The 16,810-nt window shown below is 40.3% G+C and overlaps 1 protein-coding gene across 7 annotated transcripts in view; it reads right to left on the reverse strand.

Annotated features, from left to right (window-relative positions):
* Positions 1-16,810, reverse strand: part of AHI1 (Abelson helper integration site 1) — a 214,198-nt gene that overhangs the window by 23,671 nt on the left and 173,717 nt on the right. For all 7 annotated transcript variants that reach the window (XR_005720912.1, XM_040239286.1, XM_040239287.1 and 4 more), the window contains one exon: positions 15,428-15,528. Coding sequence is in view for 6 of the 7 variants with exons in the window: in XM_040239286.1 (XP_040095220.1) it covers positions 15,428-15,528 (101 nt within the window). In the remaining variant the exon portion in view is untranslated. The remainder of the gene's footprint in view (positions 1-15,427; positions 15,529-16,810) is intronic.

Consider the following 16,810-nt stretch of genomic DNA (forward strand, 5'->3'; position numbering starts at 1 on the left):
CTGAAGTAGATACGTTATTCCACCGATGAGGCTGGAAGAACATTCTCTAGCCAATTCCGTAACTCTGTGACTACAAAGGGGCCTTCAGAAATGTAAAGGATTATCTTGCAAAGATTAGCACATTTAGGGTAGAGTCTGGGCACTGGTAGTTTAAAGTGCCTAGGGAGATTCTGAAGCCTAGCAGTTTGAGAACTATTACTCTAGTATATATCAAACCAGTAATTTGCGGGGCTTGGAGAGCTCAGGACTAATTCCTGACTTGTGTGTATGAAGCTGACTTGGCTTAGTAGCCAGTAAGCATGGATTGCTGTGATCTCTATGGTCTCCTCCCTTTCTTGCCTTCTTCCCTTCCTCTGTTTGGAATCTCAATTCTTACCAGCACTATCCATCAAAGAGTTCAAGTTCCCTCCCAATAAGCAACAATACACAGACACAGTAACTATCAGGCTCATAATTTATTGAGGGCAAATATACGTATAAATGACTTGGCACTAAGGAAGTAGGTGAAAAATGTGGTAAGAGACAAACAATATGCTACAAGACTTTGGGAGAAAATGCGATTTCTCTGAACAAATGGAGGTTCCAGCTGGCCTTTCTGCAGCTCAGTCTTATTCCTTATTCCTCTTCCTCATTATCTCAGTATGTGTACATATGTATATCTGTTCATGTCAGTTTAAACACAATTGCTTGGTCATGCTGCTTTTAAATTTGTTCTTTTGTTGTCTTCTTCAACCATGTGTAAGTAAAAATCACACTTTTTTTTTTTGACATTTATAAGGTACACATTTATTGGCTGTAGCAGACTAAATAAACATACATGGTATTTGAGGTAATTACAAAAGTTGTGATAAAAAATGTGACCCATATAATAAGGTGATTCACATGGAAAAATTCAATCTGAAGTGCAATTTAGACCTGTACCTGCCAGTGAGTTTAAGGACAGGGCAATATATAGCCTTCATGGTCTTGGCCCAGGCTTGTTTTCTCCTGTGATCTTGGGATTGAAACTGCTTTTCGGTCAGTGATTCTGCAAGTTGGTGGGAGAGAGCATTTTCTTACAAGTGAGATGCCAACCTTTGGAGGTTGATCAAACACCCTCTCTCCTTTGTGGGAGATACAGCAGTGGGTAGGAGGGTGCTGTTTAAACACACCCAAAGTAACGGGGAAGCAGAAACAGAAGTAAAAGAAAGAAAAGACTCATCAAGTGCAAAAACGTTTAGTAAGAGAGTGATAAAAAACAAATCTGTTCCAATATGTTCAGAGGGCTTCCATTGTACACATGGTTTATGAGAATAAAAAAAGACATTCAAATAGAAAAAGACTCTTCCCTTTTTATGTCAACTGGAGAACCATGTTAAAATCAGGGACAACCACGATCATGTTATTGGGACTGCTAAGTAGTAACAATGTTTTTGTGTGTGTTTAGTCAAGTCTGATTCTTTGTGACCCCATAGACTACAGCCCTCCAGGCTTCTCTGTTCATGGAATTCTCCTGGCAAAAACACTTAAGCAGGGTAGCTCTTTCCTTCTCCAGGGGATCTTCCTGACCCAAGGATAGAACCTGGGTCTCCTGCACTGCAGGCAGAATCTTTACCATATGAAGAGGAGGAGAGGGCAACAATAAGAACATTAGCAAATAGTTAATTTTCCACAGCTTATGTAAAGATTAGCATTCAGCCAAGTTTCTTAAGCAAAGGAAATAAAAGATAGTCAAGTGACATATAAATTTAATTGACACACTTTATTCATCACACTGAGCCTCACATACCTAGATACATCTTTATGTGAAGCTGTTGTTTTTAAGTTGTGTAGTATGTAACTCCAACAACACTACTTACATACTTGCAGGCAATAGGAAAATAAAAGCAAAGTTTCCTTATCAAGATCTTAAAATCAAAATTGTAATTTGAGGAAAAACACATATAACCATATGTATACAAAATATTATATATATATTTCTATTGAAACAGAGCAGTTGCTTTCAGGTATGGGTGGGGTAATTTTGATCCCCAGGGAAAATGTCTGGAAGACATTTTTGATTGTCACAATTGGAGGGGGTTAGTGCTTCTGGAATCTAAAGAGTTGAGGCCAGGAAGGCTGTTCAACATCCTACAATACACAACACACTCCCTCTGAACAAAGAATTATCTGGCTCCAAATGCCAATGGTGCCCAGACTGAGAAACACTGGAGTGCCTGACAAAACAAGAGGACAGCAGAGTTAGGGTATCACAGAACTTCTGAAACAAGGGTCACGCTGACTGTCAAGTCAGAAGACAAGGGGAGTGATAGCAACCAATTCTGCCACTATCTAAAGGGCAATTTACAACTAGGAATAACTGGTGGGAAGTTTTCCCAATGACATCTTTCAAAATTTAGATCTGTAATAGATTATAAGAGGGATGTTACGGTTAACTTTTGATCATCATGGAGAGCAAATACTGTATTATACTATCAAACAGACCTTAAAGTCACTGTCAGAGAAAGTGTGGGCCAAGAAGAACATTGGTTTCATCCAGTACAGCATCACGTTTTATATTTTTATGTGTCTCATTGTTCAAAGATTAGAATCTAAACTTGCCTTCTCAGAATCATGAAAGAGTCCTTCAAATACTTTTCAATGGTTTATTGAAACAATTATGAAGACATAATTGAGAATTTATATTATTCTCTAAACTAAGTTTCCATGGAAGATTTGTATAAGAAAATGAGATGGGCTCAGAGACTCAAACCAGTTGAATAATCAGTGGGTTGCTACACTGCAAAACAACTTTGCCCTTACATTATTTTGTACACATTTTAAGTGATGGGAGTTAGGAAGACATAAAAGAAAATGAAAGTGAAAGTGAAAGTCACTCAGTCATGTCTGACTCTTTGTGACCCATGGACTGTTCGGTCCATGGAATTCTCCAGGCCAGAATACTGGAGTGGATAGCCTTTCCCTTCTCCAGGGAATCTTCCCAACCCAGGGATCGAACCCAGGTCTCCAACACTGCAGGTGGATTCTTTACCAGCTGAGCCACCAGGGAAGCCCAAGAATACTGGAGTGGGTAGCCTACCCCTTCTCCAGCGGACCTTCCTAACCCAAGAACTGAACCACCTACATTGCAGGTGGATTCTTTATCAGCTGAGCTACCAGGGAAGCCCTCGGAAAATGAAATATTCCCCAAACCTACTTTGGGGGGTTGAGACTAAAACCACTGGCAATTATCTAGGAGAGAGAAATAAAGAGGACAAGGAATTTGTGGGGTCTCACTCTGTGGAGGGTTAAGAGAACTGCCCAAGGTATCAAGAACTAGAGCTGCAGGGGAAGAGACAATGCACAGGCTAAGTTACCCTCATCACAGACATTGACTGCAGAAGAGGTGCAAGAGGAGAATGAGTAGTAAAACTTGTGACAGACCTTCAACAGAATTAAGATGTCACGGGTTCTTGCAGGGCAAGAGAGATTCTAGAGGTTTTTAGAGTTCCTTTGTGGAGAACGTTTCAGTTCAGTTCAGTTCAGTTGCTCATTCGTGTCAGACTCTTTGCAACCCCATGAACTGCAGCACGCTAGGCCTCCCTGTCCAGCACCAACTCCCAGAGTTCACCCAAACCCATGTCCATTGAGTTGGTGATGCCATCCAGCCATCTCATCCTCTGTCGTTCCCTTCTCCTCCTGCCCCCAATCCCTCCCAGCATCAGGGTCTTTTCCAATGAGTCAACTCTTCACATGAGGTGGCCAAAGTATTGGAGTTTCAGCTTTAGCATCAGTCTTTCCAATGAACATCCAGGACTGATCTCCTTTAGGATGGACTGGTTGGATCTCCTTTCAGTCCAAGGGACTTTCAAGAGTCTTCTCCAACACCACAGTTCAAAAGCATCAATTCTTTGGTGCTCAGCCTTCTTCACAGTCCAACTCCTATCACATCCACACATGACTACTGGAAAAACCATAGCCTTGACTAGATGGACCTTTGTTGGCAAAGTAATGTCTCTGCTTTTCAATATGCTATCTAGGTTGGTCATAACTTTCCTTCCAAGGAGTAAGCGTCCTTTAATTTCATGGCTGCAATCACCATCTGCAGTGATTTTGGAGCCCAGAAAAATAGTCTGACACTGTTTCCACTGTTTCCTCATCTATTTCCCATGAAGTGATGGGACCAGATGCCATGATCTTCGTTTTCTGAATGTTGAGCTTTAAGCCAACTCTTTCACTCTCCTCTTTCACTTTCATCAAGAGGCTCTTTAGTTCCTCTTCACTTTCTGCCATAAGGATGGTATCATCTGCATATCTGAGGTTATTGATATTTCTCCCGGCAATCTTGATTCCAGCTTATGCTTCTTCCAGCTCAGCTTTTCTCATGATGTACTGTGCATATGAGTTAAATAAGTAGGGTGACAATATACAGTCTTGACGTACTCCTTTTCCTATTTGGAAACAGTCTGTTGTTCCATGTCCACTACCACTAGACCATTCAGGTATGACCTAAATCAAATCTCTTATGATTATACAGTGGAAGTGAGAAATAGATTTAAGGGACTAGATCTGATTGATACAGAGTGCCTGATGAACTATGGACAGAGGTTCATGACATTGTACAGGAGATAGGGATCAAGACCATGCCCAGGAAAAAGAAATGCAAAATGGCTGTCTGGGGAGGCCTTACAAATAGCTGTGAAAAGAAGAGAAGTGAAAAGCAAAGGAGAAAAGGAAAGATATAAGCATCTGAATGTAGAGTTCCAAAGAATAGCAAGGAGAGATAAGAAAGCCTTCCTCAGTGATCAATGCAAAGAAATAGAGGAAAACAGAATGGGAAAGACTAGAGATGTCTTCAAGAAAATTAGAGATACCAAGGGAACATTTCATGCAAAGATGGTCTCGATAAAGGACAGAAATGGTATGGAGAACATTTAGGGACTTTATTATTGGGAGTGGAATCTGTGCTTGTGAAGACTCACTCTGGCTTTGCTGCTGTAATATCATGGGGGATCCCACTCTCTTTCCTTTTTTTAAAAAATGCTTTTTAAAAATCATTTATGTATTCATTTTTGGCTGCTCTGGGTCTTTGTGGCTGTGTGCTCGCTTTCTCCAGTTGAGATAAGCAGGGGCCATTCTTCACTGTGGTGCAGGGGCTTCTCGTTGCGGTGCACAGGCTCTAGGCGCACGAGCTTCAGCACCTGCGGCTCTAGGGCTCTGGGCCACGGGCTCCGGTAGTCGTGGCCCACCGGCTTAGCTGCCTCGTGGCATGTGGGCTCCTCCCAGACCAGGGATCGAACACGTGTCCCCAGCATTGGCAGGTAGATTCTCATCCACTGAACCACCAAGGAAGTCGTCCACTCACTTTCTTTGCAGGGCATCATATCTCTCTAGACTAAATATATTTTTCAAATGTAAATAACACTTTTTTTTTAAACAATTGACATCTTTTTCCTTTAAATATTTATAAGTTATGGAACCAAATTATGGAGAGATAAAGAAATACCAGTGTCTGCACTGAGATTCTTTAGGGGAAACCAACAAGCACTTGAATGCTTATTTAGTTATAAGTTAAAATTTTGACTTAGTTCTCTTCAGATAAAGAAAGAAAAGTTCAAATATTCCCTGAATTTTAAAGTGAATCAAGCATATAGTAATTTTCTCTATCTGATATAATAAATTTGAGGTTTAATCAACTGTATTTTCTTTGATAAATGAATTACTAAAGTGAAAAAGATGTAAATTGATTTTATTCTTTAGCATTGGTGCTGCTGCTGCTAAGTCGCTTCAGTCGTGTTATGATTGTATTCAATGATTTAGTGTATATTAACTAACTTTTAGGTGGCTGGAAAAATCTACCACTGTCTATTATAAATTTGCCGTTGGACATCAGCACAGTAATAAGATCATATATTTCCTATCTTTAAGAACAATATGGATATACTTCTGTTACAAGAAGTAAACAGAAAATGTTTTTCTATATGAAGTGATTTTTAAAAACAGTGATACAGAGCATAATTAATCCAGGGTTTAATAAAGTCTACTTTGGGGATGAAGAGGGTAAATAAAAGTTAGATATTTTGTAGAATAAGGCACAAACATGTACACTGAAGGCAACTTATTCACTGCCTACTATTTTCCTGATAGGTTGACAGAATAATCAATGTAAAATTTTGTGTGCATGTGTTTGGCTGGAAGAGGAACTACCATGGAGTTATCTGATGCTTTGGGGTTCTCTGTTCTTATTTTGGACTAGACAAGAAAACAGCTGTTCCTGAATATAAGTGGAGCATGCAGTTCAGTTTGGAAGTCAGCTCTTCTGAATTAACCAAGCCTGCTTGCTCTCTCTGACTCTATGTGCTAAAGTAAAATTTTGAAAAATAATTAAAACACTTTTCTTTCATGAAGAGATGAGCTATGATGGATATTTTAACAATTATCTTAGAATAAAAAAATATTATTCATTTAACGAGTTTTTAGAGAAAGACATAAAACATCACAGTAATTTCTCCACATTCATAGAAATAATCTAATATTCCTATGCATAACTGTTACTATATGCCTGGTACTTACACAAAAACATAATTGGTTGCATTAACATTGAAAATTTACTGATATTAGAAGGTACTCTTCTATCATAGGTTTCATTTTTTAGAAATTAAAAAAAGAAGAAAACTAAGCACTTTCAGAAATTTAAAAAAAAAAAAACCACCCTGGGCATTTTGGGTATTAAAAAAAGATAACTAGATATTTCAGTATCTTGAAACTATAAAAAGAACAGAATTACCTCTGGTAATAAGAACAGCTACCTAGATATTTTTATTAAAAAACAAAAAACAAAAAACAAAAAACAACTCAAAATGAACTAAAGACTTAAATGTAAGCCCTGAAACCATAAAGCTCCTCAAAGAGAATACTGGCAGTAAACACTCTGACGTGGGTCTTAGTAATGTTTTTGGATCTGTTTCCTCAGGCAAGGACAACAAAAGCGAAAACTAACAAATGTACTCCATGCTCCGTTGTGTCCGACTCTTTGTGACCCTATGGACTTTATTTTTGTGACCCTAGGAACTGTGGCCTACCAAGCTCCTCTGTCCATGGGATTTTCCAGGCAAGAATATTTGAGTGGGGTGCCATTTTATCCTCCAAGGGATCTTCCCCAACTAAGGGACTGAACCTACGTCTCCTTCATTGCACGTGGATTCCCTCCCACGGAGCTGCCTGGAAAGCCCTAAGAAATGGTACTACATCTCACTAAAGAGCTTTTGCGCAGTGAGGTGAACCACTAACAAAATGAAAAGGCAGGGTCCTGAATGGGAGTAGACCGTTTGGTGACATATCCAATAGTGGGTTAATATTCAAAAGAACACATGCATCTTAATATCTAATAAACAAACAAACGATCCAACTGAAAAATGGGCAGAGGATCTGATCAGATATATTTCCAAAGAAGACATCCAGACGGCTAACGGGTACATGAAAAGATGCTCAATATCAGTTGTCATCAGGATAATGCAAATCAAAATCACAATGAGATATCACCTCACACCCATTAGAACTGCTATCCTCAAAAAGACAAAAAAATAGCAGGTGTTGGCAAGGGTGCAGAGAAAATGAAACTTCTGTGCACTGTCAGTGGGAATGTAAATTTTTACAGACACTGTGGCAAAACAGTAGGGGAGGTTCCTCGAAAAATTAAAAAGAGAACTACCATATAATTCAGCAATTCCACTTTTGGGTATTTACCTGAAGAAAACACAAGCACTATTTCAAAAAAATGTATGTATCCCTACGTTCACTGCAGCGTTCTTTACAATAGCCAAGATACGAAGCAAGCTAAGTGTCCATTGACAGATGAATGGACAAAGATGATGTGGTATATATAATGGACATAAAAAGAATAAAATCTTGCCATTTGTGAAAACATGGGTGGATCTAGAGGATATTATGCTAAGAGAAGTAAGTAAGATGGAAAAAGACAAATATCCTATGACTTCGCTTAGATGTGGAACCGAAAAGACAAAACAAATGAACAAACAAAGCAAAAACAGGCTCAGATACATACGGGAGGGGGGATGGGCGAAACAGGCGAAGGGGATTAAGAGGCACAAAATTCCAGTTACGAAATAAATTACAGCATAAGGAATACAGTCAATAAGATTATAATAATTTTGTATAGTGACAGATGGTTACTAGATTTACTGTGGTGATCACTTCATAATATATTTAAATGTTGAATCACCATGTCACACGTCTGAAACTAACGCTGTATGTCAACTATACTTCAAAAAAATTAATTAAAAACGATGTCAAAGATATATTGGTGAAATAAAAATATTGTGATCCTAGTTTCATCAAAACAAAGAACAGCCATGAACAGACATGTATTCATATATTCAGATAACATCTTTAACAGGGTATGCAAGAAACAGAGTAAAGATGAATGTTAGTAGGATACAGGAATTTTTATCTTTCATTTACACTATTCTCTACTGTTTGGATTTTTAAAACTATGAGCATATATTACTTTTATAGTATAAATAAAAATTTCACAAAAGGAACTTTAACTACAACTTTCCTCCACTAATACATGAATGATGTAGGTTAGTACTTAGGCTAGCAAAAATAAAAAGCCTAAAATGAGTTCACAGTATAAACACAAATGGAAGTTGTCAGCACTTATGTTTTCCCAAACCTCTTGAGCTGCTTTTCTCCCTGATAGCACCAATACTCTTCCTTCTATAAGATGTAAATTTACAGCATGATACAATGAAGATTTTCTAGAATGAGCTTGAGAAAACATTCTCCTATACCCCTGTGGTACATGTTAATTTGGGGAATCTCTGGCCATTTGTGGAGTGTAATGAACAAGACTCATCCTCTCCTCTTGCAGAGGAAAAGCCAAATGCTGCCATCACCTGCCAACACGTCAATGAACCAGATGAAATGTTGGAAGGTATCTGGTACACTGAGTGACACAACAGGTGTGTTCCACTTGGAAGGACTTAGAAGATTTAGCAGCTGCCAAATGGTATAATTTTACTTCTTATTCTATAGTTTGAATAGAAATTAAAAAAAAAAACACCAACTATTGAAGGGGTTTCTTTCCTTTTTTTCTTAAGAAGTACAGACAATATGATTCTAAAGGCTTCTACATGAAGAAAGGGTACAATGAAACAAACATAAAAAGGGATGTAAAAATGCAGCAAGAGGGCTTCCCTGGTGGCTCAGTGGTAAAAAATCCACTTGCCCATGAAGGAGACATCGGTTAGATCCTTGATCCAGGAAGATCCCACATGATGCAAAGCAACTAATCCCCTGTGCCACTACCATTGAGCTTGCACTCCAGAGCCTGGGAGCTGCAACCACTGAGCCCATGGGCCACAACTACTGAAGCTTACACACCCTAGAGCCCTTACTGCTCAACAAGCAAAGCCACCACGAGAAGCCTGCGCACAGCAACTAGGGAGTAGCCCCTGCTCTTCACAGCTAGAGAAAAGCCCATGTAGCAACAAAGACCCAGCACAGCCAATAAGTAAACTTATCATGTTAAAAAAAGGCAATGTAATGCAAAATGTGGCTAGCTGTTCAGGCAGCAGCTGTCTGCCTGTGTTGCTGACTAGACGTGGAGGTCGAAGTGTACTGGCCTGAGAGCACAGAGGCTGGGCTCCTACCAGCAAGGCTGTTCTGAACGAACTCCTTATAACCTCTCTGGATCTATCTTGGTTTCCTCATCTACAAAAAGGAGCTGACTAGAATCACCAGGGTTGATCTCTAAGGTTCCTTCCATGTCACCAATTCTATAGTTCTATGAACTTAGGACCCACTCTCCAATTCGCCCTCAATTCTAGTTGCTTATCAGAGATCACTTTTCATGTCCTTTTTTCAAGAAAAAACTTATCTCATATATGATAATAAAAATAAAACTTGCACATGAAATTAAACATCTGATAGAATTTGTGGTAGGTTTATAAGGCAGGATCTTGATAAAATCAAACCATACATACTCTGATAAAGAAACTAAACTGAAGAAATACAACTATGCCAGGTGCTAAGGAAGCCCAGTTACACATTTCTCAAGGGCTGGCTGTTTGCGTCATGACTCAAGAGTATACCCAAGGCATTTTGGTTACCTGGGACAGCATTAACGTTTCCCGGGGACTTCTCACATAAGCTTAGGTCATTCTTTATACTTTCTCCAAAAGGGATGTAAAACAGTGTCTAACTATTCATGTGGTACGTTCCACATGTGAAGACAAATACATATATGTAAGATTCTAGTGGCTTAGACAGTAAAGTGACTGCCTGTAATGAGGGAGGCCTGGGTTCAATCCCTGGGTTGGGAGAAGGACGTGGAAACCCACTCCAGTACTCTTGCCTGGAAAATTCCATGGATGGAGGAGCCTGGTAGGCTACAGTCCATGGGGTTGCAAAGAGTCAGACACGACTGAGCAACTTCACTGGTTGGTTGGTAGTCTAATACATGGATTCAGATAAAGTAGATCAAATTATGTTCTTCAACAAAAGAAATCCTTGTATCTTAAGCCTTAAAGCCTTATTTGAGCTCCACCTTCTCCAGGGGAATTTTTCTTCTTCTTTCCCTAAATGTATTCCTAGCCTCTAACACATCCTTACTCTACCTATTTATGTTTTCAAATGTTTTACGTGCACATCTACAAGTTCTTTGGATCTACCAGAATTAGGGTTTGGGCAGCAGTGGGACAGCCTGAAGCAGATCTCAAGGGTCAAGTGGGGTATCTGCAGAACTGTCTGTTGGGATATAATATAAAGGTCTATTTCAAGCATGAAGATCAGTCTGTGAGAAGACAAGGCACACACAATTTAAAAAATCAGTTACAGTCTAGACTGAGACTATGGTGCCACAAGCGTGGGACAGGCAGTGAAAACCAGGGAGTCTCAGAGGCAGGGAAGAGGTCTCCTTCCATAGGAGCACAGGCGCGTCAGGATGCGGCAGCCAGTGAGGCACTGCCGGAGTTCCTTGTAATTCCTCTGGCTGAGGGAGAAGTAGCTCAAGGTTGTTGGAGAGGAACACACTAAGGTGCATTCAGTGTCCAAGTTCAGCCTGAGGCACAGGTGGGAATACCAGTAAGCCAACACAAGTAAAGGCCGTGTCTTTCAAAGCATCTCATCCAGTTCCTGACACAGACTACAAATCTTGTTAGTTGTTACGATGACTCCACGCCGATGTGTTAAATGCTTTCACTGCATGTATGTCTTTAGGTTAAATTTATATTAGCATCTTCCTAAATTCTCAAATCCGGTGAATTTCAAACAATGGATACTATTACACATGTGACATCTGCCCATAGCCAAATTCCATGCCAATCCTTTCAACCGTATCCACTGTAGTCCCCATACTATTATAGGCAACCATTGCCATAAATCCTTGCTGGATTTGTAACTGGAGTTTTACCAAGAATTGTTTGTGTTTCAATTCTCTGCAGCATAAGCTGTTCATTCACATGTAAGCCAGCCATGAACCACGGGGGCTGGAGTTAACAGTGGCCTCCTCTTAGCTCTCCGCTGCTGATTTTAGGCTGTTATGTTATACCTTGACATCTGGCTATAACATCCTTTATGTATCTTTGCAGCTCTTACCTTCAGACTTGTGGTCACTCTTACACAATGGTTCTTAATGTTGGTTTTGCATTAAAATTACCTGAAAAGTTTCTGCAATCTACCCATGCCAAGGTCCTACTCCAGCCCAATAAAATCAATCTGTGGATGTGAACACAGGCCTTTTTTTTTTTTTTTTTTTTTTTATTTCTCAGGTGACTTTAATGTGAAGCCAAGGTTGAAACATCTGCTTTACACAAGAATTAAGAACTTCCACTCCTGGTTCATCTGTACCCTCTTCCTCCTAACTCTTATGACTGTCCTGGAATTTTAACATTGAAGAGAACAACCTGCCCAACCAATAACTCTAATTCCTTGACCAGCTCAATTCTACTGACATGTCCTTCAATTTCACTCCAGCTCTTATACACAACTCTGTGGATTTATCATAACTTTGAGCTGCCTGGCATCTGATATATTAAATAAGCAAGAGAACTTCTGGATTTACAGGTCATCGTTTCAGCTGGTTAATTCCTTTCCTGTTTCACACTATGCTGCCACTGGGGTGTGAGTGGCTTGCTGCAACCTTGCTAAGTCTGCCAGTGTTCTCTCAATTCCACGTCCTTTCTGATCTGGCTGATCCTCTGTGGTGGGTCACTCCTGCGACTGCTTGACCGATGCTATCAAGTCTCTTCTCCTCTTGTTCTCTGTCACACCCACAAAACCTCCAATTATGCATCAGACCAAATCTGCCTTCTCCACTGCCAGGACTAGGTGCTGAGGATTACTGAGGGGATAACCCAACAACACGGAAAGATGCCACCAAGGCTTTTATGGTATTCAAACAGTAGCTCTCAGAACTACTCAGGAATCTCTTTATTTGTCCCCAGTGAGCCCTGCTCCTGCTGTCATTACAGGTATTCTCATAGTCATTATTCTTCCTGTCTCACTCCTATGACCCTCACACTGGAAGCAGACCCGCCTTCCTGGTTTGGAGATCATGGAGATATTCTCAATTTCTAAGCTTCCACGCTATCAACTTACCTGTATCCTCTTTCATGTTTACCTGTTTTAGAGGGGTAATGCGCTATGCTCAGCATGGCCAGACAACACTCCTTTATGCAGGGGGCTGTCCTGGGGATGCTATGATGTTTAGCTACATCTGTGACCCCCATCCACTAGACGTCAGTAGCACCCCTCACCTTGCTGATATTTGCAGAAATTTCTCCAAGCATTGCCAGATGTGTCCTGGGAGGCAAAAATCACCCTCAGTGGAGAACCACTGCTCTAAGCCAAGACTAATCTATCAACCTGTCTTTCCAATGGAAAGCTCCTGCTTCTCCTAAGATCCATGTGTGCTTTCTTTATCTGCCTTCAACATGAACCTGTCCCCTTGGCTTTGACAACTCCGGATGTGCTTTTATGTCATTCCAGTATTTAGAAAGTCATTCCTGGAACCAGGTCATCCTTCTAGCCACCACTTTGGTTTTCTCCAAGTGAGGCTCTGGGAATGTCTTCCACAGGTTCACCTGCAGAGGCCTGTTCTATCCATCAATCCTCATCACAGTAGTGTGAGTCCCTGACACTAGCGCTTGTGTGCCAGGTCCTTGGTGACCACATGCTGAGACCCCACATGAATGGCTGTTTCTGACACTCTTGACTGTACACTCCTTGAACCTCTCTCTCCCCCTGGCTTCCAGGCCACTTCTTTTTTCCCCTTCTTTCTCCTTTGATTATTCTTTCTTAATCTTCTTCCCTTCACCTGTAAAGTGAAAGTTGCTCAGTCGTGCTCAACTCTTTGCAATCCCATGGACTACACAGTCCATGGAATTCTCCAGGCCAGAATACTGGAGTGGATAGCCGTTCCCTTCTCCATGGAATCTTCCCAACCCAGGGATCAAACCCAGGTCTCCCACACTGCGGGTGGATTCTTTACCCGCTGAGCTACAAGGGAAGCCCTTCACCTGACTGTCCCTTAAATCCTACTTAATGTTCAACTGGGATTCTGTCCTTGACTGCCTTCTCCTAGAACTCTTTGCTCTATGCTATCTCCTTTATTACAAACTTCAACTTTCTTTATGTAATTCAATGAATACATTAACTCCCTCATTTTATTCTGAAGCTCTACCGTCTCTCAAATTCCAGTCCTGAATTACTAGCTCCCCAGTGAATATTTCTATCTGGAGCCCTAGAGACACCACTAACAAATCAAATTCTCCTTATTCCTTTATTATTTCTGTGGTACCACTATCCATGTAGCTGTATAATAAGCCTTAGCATAATCCTAGATTCCAACTTAATTAATCATATCTAATCAATCATAAAATCCTGTCAACTTTACCTTATGACATCTCCCCTCCATCTCTAGTAGTTCAGGTTTTTATGTATTCATTTCAATGGCTTCTTCACCAATTTCCCAGCTCCCTCTAATCCAACTACCATACTGCCATCAGAATGGTATTTTTCTCCTGCAAATCTGTACATGTCACTCCTTCTCCAGGGAATCCCCTCTGTCTGAAGGCCGCAGTCTAAGCATCTGAGCAGAGCATGCTAGGCCTGGCTCCTATATTTCACTTACCCATCTTTTCATCAGGCCCTGTGCTCCCTACACACAACCATCCCATCTCATACCTTACCCAAACTATTCCCTCTGCTAGAATGCTTTTTCTAAGATCATTTACCTAGCACATCCTTTTTCATCCTATGAGCCTCAGCTCAAGCCTGACTTCCTCTGGGAACTCTTCCTGGACTCCCTAGGGCATATTTAGAGGATTAGATCTTCATTATAGCTCCCACCATAGTCTGCTGAAATCGCCTGCTTGCAGAGGTCTCACCCATCAGCCTGTAGGCTCCTCAAGGGCAGGTGCCTTGGCTACTCAATCTTGTTTCAGTGAGGATTAAAGTGTACTTAGCACAGAAGTAAGCACCCAACAAATACAGAATGAATGGCAGAAAAATACATGACAGGTTCAACTGTCAGAAAGCCTATCATGACATGGTATTTATTTCTATATATTTGTGTGTATATATATGCTGTTAAGTCGCTTCAGTCGTGTCCGACTCTATGCGACCCCATTGACGGAAGCCCACCAGGCTCCCCTGTCCCTGGGATTCTCTAGGCAAGAACAATGGAGTGGGTTGCCATCTCCTTCTCCATGTATATATATATATATATATATATATATATATATATATATATATATACACATGTACGTGCCTGCCAGTTTATGGAGTCAAAAAGACCCAAAGATACTCAGCCTAAGGTAAGAGTTAATGTCACATAATAAGTTAAATAAGTAATATATATGGTGGTACAGTGCTTATAAACTTTTCTACCAAAGCACTACCAGCATCAGAATTCTGCCTGATATCCTTAAGGAGCTGATCGCACAGGCTAAAAAATCATGACATTTCTCTGGCTGATTATATATCCATATTTATTTTAACCTGAAAACATTTACAATTACTAACAAGAAAGAGGAATGCTCTAGAAAGATAGAGCATCTTTATTCTGTGGGCCCCAGTGTTTTTTTAGCATAAATGTGGACCCCTCAGGTGAGGCTGCTGACAGCGTCAGTATCACAGTTACAGAAACGTGCATTGAGTGGAAGTGGCAACACTAAAAGTTTCAAGTTCCGCTTTGGGTTCGCATCCTATCACTCGGGCTGTGACTTGGGGGTCTACTTTAATCTCTCTGAGCCTCCTCAGTTTCCTTATCTGGAAAATGGCTATACTAAAGAAGTGCCTTATATATTTCATAATGTTTGTGGCAATATTAGAAGAAATAATAATATAAACGATGAAGGGTATAAGCATGAAGAATGAAATAGTATTTCATCCAGAGAGGGTGAAAATCAAAGTACATGGAATACATATACTCGAAAACATTTACCTTCTGCGGAGCTGGAAAAGCTTTTTCCATTTTGGCTTTCTCCTTAGGGGTTAAAGGAGGGGATCGCTCCTTTACCTCCGGAGGCAATTCTCGATAGAGTGCTAGAATGGAACAAAGAATTCACGTCATCAAATTGAGGAGCACCATTCCATGGGGGCAAAACAACAATGGAGAGGAGCAGACAGGCAACTAAAGACACTGCGATTCACATCCTTGGTGTCACGATAAGGTGTCCCAGCACTTTTCATTAAGGCAACTCACAGTCTTCGTTATCCAAAGAGCACAACTTATGATAGGCAAGTCTTGATCAGCAGGTTTCAGAAATGTAGGAAGTCTCATTTTTACTGACTATGTGTGCGGTCATGCAGCTGCTTATTTCATTTTATCTTAATACACATTTACCAAGAACCTGCTATATGCAAGATCATCGGCCGGGTACTGCTGGAGGAGCTCTGAAGATGACCAAGGACAGTCTTTGCTCTCAAGGAGCTTACAATCTAGTCAGAGACAGATGTGTTCACAATGAACTGCAATATACAACAGACTGTGATATTGTTCTGAACAGAGACAGTAACAAAGACAAGTTCTGATGTGGAGAGGGTAAAGGCTTAATGGAAAAAGCAGAAGGGTTGTCAGACTAAAAAATAGGTAGGATTTTGCCAGGCGGAGGTGGATAAAGGATAATTTGCAAATATGGTATGAAATAAACAAACATGGAACTGGGAGTATGTATGACACAGAATCTACTCATGGTATTTGGTCTAAAGTTCTTATAATCTAAGGTATAATCCACTTATATGCATGGTGTTGAATCTAAACAGTTACATGGGGATTTTAAAAGGCTGAAAGGAAATCTGTTTTGGTTAAATGATGGGCAACTCTGAATTGAGACAAAGAGTTCAAAATTGAACCAAAATTGAACCTGATCAAAATTCTAAAATTATGAGCTACATTAATGGGTTTTGTGTATAGGTTGATTTTATTATGGGTTTGTCTCTTACTGGAAAGGATGTTAGATGTGATTAATGGAGGCTGATCTAATTTCCCTTTCCAGTGGCTTAAGATACAAGGGAAATGTCCTTTGTGATAACAAGGTACCAATGTCTTCTATTATATCATTCTCTTATTGGATAGGGCTTTCATCTGAATGGTTGAAAGAGGTTATGTGTGTATGTACGCACACATATACACACATGTTCCCTCAGAGCATCTGCTTTGTATAACTGGTTTTGGATAAAGGAGAATTTCTCCTACTATTTTCAGAGTGGAATATGCTGCTGACAGTCATTTTCCCTCAAATGTTAAAACTGGGCAGGTGAGTTTTTGTTACATTCAGGTAAAAAGCAGGATAAAAGGAAAGGAAAAGAACGCCTGATAACTGAG

This window comes from Oryx dammah, unplaced genomic scaffold (genome assembly GCF_014754425.2).
Source record: "Oryx dammah isolate SB20612 unplaced genomic scaffold, SCBI_Odam_1.1 HiC_scaffold_4, whole genome shotgun sequence".
In the NCBI taxonomy this organism is placed as follows: domain Eukaryota; kingdom Metazoa; phylum Chordata; class Mammalia; order Artiodactyla; family Bovidae; genus Oryx; species Oryx dammah.